This window comes from Littorina saxatilis, linkage group LG9 (genome assembly GCF_037325665.1).
Source record: "Littorina saxatilis isolate snail1 linkage group LG9, US_GU_Lsax_2.0, whole genome shotgun sequence".
NCBI classification, from domain to species: domain Eukaryota; kingdom Metazoa; phylum Mollusca; class Gastropoda; order Littorinimorpha; family Littorinidae; genus Littorina; species Littorina saxatilis.
The window spans coordinates 59,854,163-59,864,314 of record NC_090253.1 but is presented as its reverse complement, the minus strand read 5'-3'; the positions used below and the strand labels follow the sequence as shown (position 1 = coordinate 59,864,314).

At 43.4% G+C, this 10,152-nt stretch overlaps 1 protein-coding gene across 5 annotated transcripts in view; it reads left to right on the top strand.

The window, feature by feature from the left end:
* Nucleotides 1-10,152, top strand: part of LOC138976660 (huntingtin-interacting protein 1-like) — a 72,160-nt gene that overhangs the window by 24,956 nt on the left and 37,052 nt on the right. For all 5 annotated transcript variants that reach the window (XM_070349535.1, XM_070349534.1, XM_070349533.1 and 2 more), the window contains 4 exons: nt 5,213-5,270; nt 5,664-5,739; nt 6,383-6,517; nt 7,799-7,878. In XM_070349535.1, coding sequence (XP_070205636.1) covers nt 5,213-5,270; nt 5,664-5,739; nt 6,383-6,517; nt 7,799-7,878 — 349 coding nt within the window. The remainder of the gene's footprint in view (nt 1-5,212; nt 5,271-5,663; nt 5,740-6,382; nt 6,518-7,798; nt 7,879-10,152) is intronic.

The following is a 10,152-nucleotide window of genomic DNA, read 5'->3' as shown; positions in this document are numbered from 1 at the left end:
GACACCGAGGAGAGTCTGCACACAAAGTTGACTCTGAGAAATAAATCTCTCGCCGAACGTGGGGACGAACTCACGCTGACAGCGGCCAACTGGATACAAATCCAGCGCGCTATCGACTGAGCTACATCCCCGCCCTGTGAGTCGCGCTCAAACTCCACCTTTACTCTCAACACTTTTGCCATCCCTTTAAGACAACTAAATGCTTCCCGTGTAGTCTTGTGAAATTACTATGGATCTGTTAGAGATGTTACATGGGATAGGAGCTTTCTTCCAATTGGACACATACAACCTCAACCTTTACTCTCAACACCTTGGAGAAAACTAAATGCTTCCCATGTAGGCTGTCCTGTGAAATTACCATGGATCTGTCATCTGGAGTTTTTACATGGGGTCAGGAGCATCCTTCGTCAGGGACACATACAAGAAATCGACAGCCTGGCTGGTTTGTGTGCATGTGTCGGTCCATTGATAAATAACATTCAGAAGAAAAAAATCCAAAAACAAAGAGACTGTCAACGTTCCAAAATTCAGAATAAAAAAAAATTCATTCGCTTGCAGCTTGGTGGCTGGCGGGACAAAAAATAAGCCAGATAAGTTTTCGTTATTATTTGTTTGTCTGTGCATTTAAAAAGACCGTTGGGCCGATATATTAGTGAATGTATTGTTTTGTCAATAACAAACGTTCCAACAACCTACCTTTCTTGTTTTTTGATTCTGACGTTCAGAAGAAGAAAAATGTCCCAGTTAGCAGTCAGGCTGTAGAATTATTGTGTGGGTCCAATAGACGATGTTCGGAAATAACTCGGTCACGTTTTTATTGGATGTGGAAGAGTTGCTTTTCCTTGGCAGCACTGATGTAAGGTACACGTACCATTCCAGGCTCATCACTAGCAAGCGGTGTGTCTCTACATGTGGTCGACGATCTGTGCCGGTGAAATCATGCGAACGACCGACATCCCAGTGAGAATATTGTTTATCTGTGCTTTTTGCACTGTCTGCAGTTGAAAATGCGCACATCGGAGCTGTCTATCAGCATTGCCGATGTGATCGTGTCCCTCAGTGCACAGATCGGGCGACCACTTTTGGAGACACGCCGCTCACTAGTGATTGGCCTGCAATAGCATGTGTAGCTTGCCTCAGTGTTGCAAAGGAGAAGCAACTCTTCCATAAAATCCAGACAGAGTTATTTTTTGAATTCATCTATAATTAGAAGGATGCTTGTATCTCATGTAAAAGACAGACACTCCTTCCACAGATCTACCGGGGGCCCGGTAGCTCAGTTGGTAGAGCACTGGACTTGTGATCGGAAGGTCGCAGGTTCGAATTCGGGCCGGGACGGACACGGGTCAACTTTATGTGCAGACCCAGAGACGGAAGCCATGTCCCACCCCCGTGTCATCACAGTGGCACGTAAAAGCCCTTGGTCATTCTGCCATAAGTGCAGGTGGCTGAATACACCTAAACACGCAGACACCTGGGTAGCGCGACTCCGTTGCTGCTAGCTTTCCACTGGGAGGAAGCGACCCGAATTTCCCAGCGATGGAACAATAAAGTAATAAAAATGAAAAAAAAAAAAAAAAATGAAAATGATCTGTAGTGGTTTGCAAGGGGGTTGCCACAAGAACGGGGGTATCTTTGAAGAAAGTGGCCTGAAGGCGTCTTTCTGACTGCAATGAACGTTCATAGCTCTTTCTTCTGACTGCTCAGTTTAGATGTCTAGCGGTGAAAATAGGCATGGTAATTCCTGATCTGGGTGGATCATTACTGTGTGAATGGAAGTGTTTAATTACGCCTTGATGCGTCCGGAGTGTGAGTGCAGGAAAGTGGAAGGTTGTTGCGTTTGATTTGATAGTTGCAACCTGCACACTAACTGTGATTTTATGGATGCACAGATGTTTTCAGAATGCCCTGTAAAAATGGCAGAGTGACGGCTGGTAGTGCTGTGAGGGATAATTAAAGTAGTAAAAATGGCAGAGTGACGGCTGGAAGTGCTGTGTGTGATAATTAAAGTAGTAAAAATGGCAAAGTGACGGCTGGTAGTGCTGTGTGTGATAATTAAAGTAGTAAAAATGGCAGAGTGACGGCTGGTAGTGCTGTGTGTGATAATTAAAGTAGTAAAAATGGCAGAGTGACGGCTGGTAGTGCTGTGTGTGATAATTAAAGTAGTAACAAGAGGCGAAGCCTTCAAGGCTCACGTAAGAAATCGACAAACAGTAACACAAATTCAATCACTCCGTCACACATACACACACACACACACACACACACAGTAAGCATAGGTGAAACTGTGCAAGAAAGCGAGACCCTGGATCTGTCAACTATAGTCTCGGCCCGCTCACAATAAGAATGACCGAGACTTTCAGTAATTCCTTTGCGTGACGTCTAACCCTCTTACGTCATAATGTGACGTCTTCAAATAGTTTCTACCACACACGTCAAACACTTTTGACCGAGATGTAATCTTCGTATGCGAGCTTTATCCATAGACTCGGAAATGTTAAAGTTTCTATCACACACACATGCACGCACGCACGCACGCACGCACGCACGCACGCACGCACGCACAGACAGACAAAGTTTATCATCGCATAGGCTACACTTACGTGAGCCAAAAATGGCAGAGTGACGGCTGGTAGTGCTGTGTGTGATAATTAAAGTAGTAAAAATGGCAGAGTGACGCCTGGTAGTGCTGTGTGTGATAATTAAAGTAGTAAAAATGGCAGAGTGACGGCTGGTAGTGCTGTGTGTGATAATTAAAGTAGTAAAAATGGCAGAGTGACGGCTGGTAGTGCTATGTGATAATTAAGGTAGTAAAAAGAAAGCAGACTGCAACGTAAGTGCCTCTGTCAAATTGTCTCTGTTGTAAAACTAGTGTGTGTGGAATTGTGCACACAATATATTCTGTAGATTTAAGACTGTGTAAATAATAAGACTTTTGATGGAAAAAAAAGTGTGTTTTATTATTTACAGATATTTTTGTATAGAAGAACTCTTAGTCCTATGGTTTCATAATTCAACATTTGAGTGTGATTATTTGACATTAAGAACATTAGTAATTGTGGTGCGATCTTCTGAACTTTGAAGCTACATGTACAGAGACACAATTGACTATAAGCATGACAAGTCAGAGTTTTGAAGATCTATGGTGTCATCTTTTTGTGAGGAAATTACAGTAGATACAAATGGTAATTGCGAGTGCTAAGAATCATCTGTAAACTAGTGTGATGTAATGAATTCTGTAACCCTTACGCTGCCTGTAGGATGTCAGTTGACTGCCAGGGTAATTTTCTTTAGGCCAAAAAAAAATAGGTCTGTTTACGGTAACCCGACCGACCCTGTTTTTTTCGCGCGACCCTAGACTTTTTTTTGGCATTTGGGGGAAAGAAAAAAAAAATCTGGGTTTTTTTGCATAATAACGTAAAAATATGGTTTTTTGGAGAAAAAAAAAAAGAAAAAAAAATTCCGACCTACCGACCCTATTTTTTGGGCCTATGTTACCGTAAACAGACCTCTTTTTTTTTGCCTTAACGAACAACAATTAAACCGTTCAATAAATAACAAAGAAAAAGAAGAACAACAACAAACAAACAATGTGTGCATGTGTGGTGTATTCATTTATACATCAAGGGCAAATTGTAAATTGTCAATTCGGGTCAAAAACAGATAATGCTTTGTACACATATATTTACTGGCAGCGAACAGATTAAAGATGCTGGAATGTCCCCATGTTTCACACACTACAATAATGAGCAAAAGGCTTCAAAAGAGATTTTATTTTACCATGGTTACTTCTGTTGGCTAAAATTGAAAATGCTGATGTCTTCTGTCATGAATTCTCTAGTGAGTGGGAAGGGTGAGTACTTCAGTCAGAGGAGGTTTCCGGTGTTGGTGAAGTTGGGGTCATAGCTAGAACTTGTCCCAGGGCGCAGTACGGATTTGGTGATGGAACGTTCTTATGTGTGTGTGTGTGTGTGTGTTGGCAGGAGAGAGAGAGAGAGAGAGAGAGAGAGAGAGAGAGAGAGAGAGAGAGAGAGAGAGAGAGAGAGAGACAGAGAGAGAGACAGAGAGAGAGACAGAGAGAGAGAGAGAGAGAGAATTTCTTTTATGCTTTTGTGTCTGGAGAGAATTTTGTTGAGGTGTGTTAAGCAGAAATGTCAAGACTAAAAGTGATCACTTGAGGAAAGAAGGGTCCTCAGTATGAGAAGCCAAGACTGATGATTTTTCTATTCATCATCAAGCTTTGGTCCTGATCGTCTTGCTTTCAGTCCCCACGCTTATTTTATGTTGGGTGCCTTCCGTTTTGATGGGCTTAATTTTGTCTTGTTTTCATTGCTCATTATGCTTATCTCTGCTCCTTAATATGGCTGATGTTGGTACAGCGTCAGTAAATTCTTTTTGAGTTCAGACCAGTTGATAATGATAATGGCCAGGAGTTAGACAAATCTGAATCAGTCACGACAGATTTAGAGTGAGTGGCAGAGTCGCACTTTCTACAGAGAACCAATATTTCAGCTATAAATGTATGCTAAATATATAGCAAATAAATGTTTGTAAACTTTATAAACAGATTTACATATTTCGTCGTTTCACAGAAAAAAAATTTGTTTTCTTGTATTAGGACATGATTGGTTTCTGAAATCATCACTCATTTTAGTTTCATTTGCTAGTTGCATGAACAGACTCACTCTAGGCAAGTCTGTGGAATATAGCTGGAAACAGGGTGATTCGTACAAACAAATTCTGGATGTTCAAAAGAAGTGTTCTGCCAAAGCATTGACCTTTTCCCTTGAAATTCTCTTTTGTTTTTGCCTTGAAAATCTGCTTTTTAGTTTGAGTGAAATAAAAAAATTCATCTTGATTATCTTTATGATGCAACATCGAACGCAGAAGAAGAAGAAGAATCTTTATGATGTTTTTCTCAAGGAATGAATGAGGCACAGAGTGGTGGAAATGCCATTTATGTATTGAGACATTAGGTATTGTCAATCTGAAGGGAAACACAGGTGATTGCCATATGTTTTAACTAAAGCGTGTAATCTGGAATTGAACTTTAATTTGTGTTTTAATGTTATTTTGTTGCACTAGAATTAAGTAGTAGAAACTTATTTTAAGTAAAACTCTGAAGAGCTTTTGCTGTCAACAAAAACTGTTAATAAATTTGTTCTTCTCGCTTTTCGCTTGGGTTGTAGCATTAATACATTGTCTGTTGCAGGTCTCCCCCCAGACACATTATCAGGACACCGAGAAAGATTTTTACAGTGCTACAGGAGGTGAGAGTACAAAAGGAATGCTAACAGTTTTTGCAGTTTTTGCTGTCAGACTGATTAAAATAAATCTTTGGCTTTTTTTGTGATATGTTTAGTGACATTTAAGCTGGAGAAAGTTAAGAAATTTAACTGAGTAAGTTTGTGTGTGTGTGTGTGTGTCTGCATTGATGAGTGTTTGTGAATGTGTGTGTGTGTGTGTGTGTGTCTCTGTGTGTGTGTGTGTGTGTATTGAGTTGATGAGTGTGTCACAGTGTCCATGTGTGTGTACCAGAGTGTGTACCTGTACGTGCATATGTTCTCATGCTTGTATATGCATGATTGTGTGTATTTTCTATCAGCTTACCTTGATTTTTTTCTTTACATACAATATTAAGAACTTGAAGCATTGTGTGGCAGGTTGAAAGAGTTCTACCTCAAGTGCAGAAATCTCCAGTACTTCAAGCACCTGGTGCAAGTGCCAGCATTGCCAGACGTGAGTACCTGGAGCCTGTGGCTCACGGCGGCTCTTTACTCATTTCTTTGTAGTACAAAGAAACTGACTTTTCATTCCAGTCTGCCCTAATTTGGTTATACAGTGGATATAAGACCTCAATAAAAACTCTGACAAAATCACGTCTTATAAAGGAGGGAGTCTTAAAATTGAGGTCAATTTACAGAAGAAATATAATTCCTTTCACTTTGCAACCACATCCGGAATGAAAGATTTAGTACAGTATGACCATTTACAGAAGAAATATAATTCCTTTCACTTTGCAACCACATCCGGAATGAAAGATTTAGTACAGTATGACCATTTACATCAAACGCTGAAGAAGAAGAAGAGAGGCTATGAAGAGGCAGTGTGAAAAAGCAAGACCTTAGAATGGGTCAAGTCTGAAATCATAGGGGTCTTCTAAGGGGAGGGAGGGGAGATGGGGGGGGGGGGGGGGGGGGGGGGGCTACCGTATACTAAGGCAGCTAAAAGGATGAGTTATCTTTACCAGCTGAGAGTGGTGAGGCCTTCATCCAAGGGGTTAGCAGGTTCTAAAAAGGGGAAACATACACCTTTACTCAGACAACAGGTTTAGCTTTTCAAGTTGTTCCACTGTAAATGGCCATGTCGTGTGTGTTTCCAGGATCCCCCGAACTTCCTGGTGGCATCTGAGTTCAGCAAGCACGTCAAGCCGGTGGCCGTGGTGCCGGACCAGGAACCCGAGGTGGATGCTGACAATGACTCGGTGGAAAACCTCATTGATACCACGCTACCTGATGTAAGTCTCTACAGTCAAACCCAGGGCTCCCCGTAGTGCGCGTCCCTGCGTCCTATACGCACTAGAAGCCGAAAACACGTACTAGAAATATATGGAGGGGGTCCCGGGACGCACTAGATTTTAAAAGAGTGGGTCCTAGGACGCACTAAATTTCCTTTATCGTGCGTACCGTGGATACCATTTTCAGACTGCAATCGACACTTCGCAGTACACTATACGTGACCACAATGTTTTATAAGTTCACTGGGACTTTTCGGCTTTTGGACCATTGGGACCCTCTAAAACACTGCAGTGGGGGTCCATGGACCCTTTAAAATTTAAAAGTGGGGGTCCCAGGACGCACTAGGAGGGGCGTCCGTGGGGAGCCCTGAAACCTGTCTGTAACGACCACCCAAGGGACCAAGTAAAAGCGGTCCTTTTAGACAGGTGGCCATTTTGTTCAGGGGAATTATTGTTGGGTTTCTTTGGTGTGGTCATAAAGGGCAGGTGGTCATTTTCAAGAGGCGGACGCCAGGGCAGGGTCGACTGTATTATAGCGGTGATAGGGGCACTGTTTTCACACTAAAAGGGCGAGGGATGGAGCTGAGAGAGGGTAGTCCGGGGCAGGGTCGACTGTATTATAGCGGTGATAGGGGCACTGTTTTCACACTAAAAGGGCGAGGGATGGAGCTGAGAGAGGGTAGTCCGGATGGTGAGGGAGGAGATTTGGAGGATCTTTTAGCCGATTGCCAAGGGGACTTAATGCATGAATGAAAAGCTAATGACACTGTCAGGAGGTAAAATATTGTGAGGCTCAAATTGCCTAATGAAATGGGGGGAGTGGTTTGGTGGAGTAGGAGAGTTATTGGGATCTTTGATGATGAAACGGGAACACTGTTTTGTGATAAAATGCTATTCAAGGATTGAGTTTTCTCTCAACTGTTATTTGTGAATCTGCTGTTTCAATGTTGTGCCACATGTGATGTAAATGCAGTGTTCTTCTCAGCCTCAGAGGGCAAAAGGTCGATCATTGGACCTGGATTGAAAATATGTATGGGTCCAGAAGTACTGGCTTTGTCTGCTTTGTAGGAAAATTGATGGTCAGAATTAAGACCTCCATGGTCAACACTATCAGACGGTCGACCGACCAGGGGTCAGACCATAGCATCAGGTTAGAAAGGTATTCGTCAATAACCGAAGACAGAGGCTTGTGAACAACACTGTAACTGTTGAAGGTTTGTGAGCAGAGATGTGTGCTCATGTGTCATTGACCAGTGACAGGGAGAGTGTGTGTGTTTGCAGGAAAAGCAGTTTGACCAGGCATTTGGGGACAGCAACGCTATGGCCTCTGCCTTCAATTTTAACGGAAAACAAGATGACAGGTAAGGTTACAGCTCTGCTGGCAGTCTGCTGCCTGTCCTCTTGTTCAGTAGGTAAGGTTACAGCTCTGCTGGCACAGTCTGCTGCCTGTCCTCTTGTTCAGTAGGTAAGGTTACAGCTCTGCTGGCAGTCTGCTGCCTGTCCTCTTGTTCAGTAGGTAAGGTTACAGCTCTGCTGGCAGTCTGCTGCCTGTCCTCTTGTTCAGTAGGTAAGGTTACAGCTCTGCTGGCAGTCTGCTGCCTGTCCTCTTGTTCAGTAGGTAAGGTTACAGCTCTGCTGGCACAGTCTGCTGCCTGTCCTCTTGTTCAGTAGGTAAGGTTACAGCTCTGCTGGCACAGTCTGCTGCCTGTCCTCTTGTTCAGTAGGTAAGGTTACAGCTCTGCTGGCACAGTCTGCTGCCTGTCCTCTTGTTCAGTAGGTAAGGTTACAGCTCTGCTGGCACAGTCTGCTGCCTGTCCTCTTGTTCAGTAGGTAAGGTTACAGCTCTGCTGGCACAGTCTGCTGCCTGTCCTCTTGTTCAGTAGGTAAGGTTACAGCTCTGCTGGCACAGTCTGCTGCCTGTCCTCTTGTTCAGTAGGTAAGGTTACAGCTCTGCTGGCACAGTCTGCTGCCTGTCCTCTTGTTCAGTAGGTAAGGTTACAGCTCTGCTGGCAGTCTGCTGCCTGTCCTCTTGTTCAGTAGGTAAGGTTACAGCTCTGCTGGCACAGTCTGCTGCCTGTCCTCTTGTTCAGTAGGTAAGGTTACAGCTCTGCTGGCACAGTCTGCTGCCTGTCCTCTTGTTCAGTAGGTAAGGTTACAGCTCTGCTGGCACAGTCTGCTGCCTGTCCTCTTGTTCAGTAGGTAAGGTTACAGCTCTGCTGGCACAGTCTGCTGCCTGTCCTCTTGTTCAGTAGGTAAGGTTACAGCTCTGCTGGCACAGTCTGCTGCCTGTCCTCTTGTTCAGTAGGTAAGGTTACAGCTCTGCTGGCACAGTCTGCTGCCTGTCCTCTTGTTCAGTAGGTAAGGTTACAGCTCTGCTGGCAGTCTGCTGCCTGTCCTCTTGTTCAGTAGGTAAGGTTACAGCTCTGCTGGCACAGTCTGCTGCCTGTCCTCTTGTTCAGTAGGTAAGGTTACAGCTCTGCTGGCAGTCTGCTGCCTGTCCTCTTGTTCAGTAGGTAAGGTTACAGCTCTGCTGGCAGTCTGCTGCCTGTCCTCTTGTTCAGTGCTGCAGATGGACTTTGCACAATGAATCTATGGGTACTGAGTAAAGTTAGATGGAAATAAGTGAATATGCAGTGTTTAGATATATGATTGACCTTTTCATAACAGTGGTGGTTAGAAGATTCTCTACTGTTGCGTTTTTCTCTAAGTTTGGTGTCTGCAGTGCCACAGACCTATTAAGAATTAAGATACAATGGTATTCAAAAATCATAGATAGGCAGAATTTAGAATTTAAAATTTTTTTCAGATTTTTTTGAGATAGTATAGTTAAAGGCACACTAAGCCTCCCGTAAACCATCACAGACACTGTCAGGCTTTTACACACAGTACAAACACCCTTCCATTTGAACGCTCACCAAACGGGAACATCCTAGGTGCCCTACGTAAAGAGCGAGCAATTTTCAAAGAATTAATTTTGCGGAGAGAGTGTCAGAGACAGTCGGACCGTGGTGCGTTTTGGTGCTAGACCTAACTTTTAAAATCTAAATAATAAATTGACAGCTTGTTACACAAACATTCTTAAATCATAAAAGAATTCTTTTTCCATCAAGACAAGATCAGTACAATTCGAAGTTTTGAAAGTTTGAAAAAAGAAAAGCCCGGAAACAGGGTCACGCAAGGTCGTGGTTCTCGTAGCAGACGACGGTTTATACCTATCGCCAGTTCCTCTGAACAGTCAAAAGCCATCGCTAGAGTTCTTGTGAACCACAGCCGTTTGTTTCGTGCATAGTCAGAGGTACTTAATAACGTGCTATTGCAGATAAGCTCACAGCGAGTCGCATTCAAATTACTAACTGACGACTACATTGTGAAAAAGGGAAACTTGATCACACGGGCTCACGATGGCTCAGTGGTAAGATAAACCACGCAAAAATAAATTCTTTGAAAATTGCTCGCTCTTTACGTAGGGCACCTAGGATGTTCCCGTTTGGTGAGCGTTCAAATGGAAGGGTGTTTGTACTGTGTGTAAAAGCCCGACAGTATCTGTGATGGTTTACGGGAGGCGCACTGTGCCTTTAAACAATGCGTGAAGCCAGTAATGTACAAATAATAAGCAGAGTTGTTTTATTTGTGTA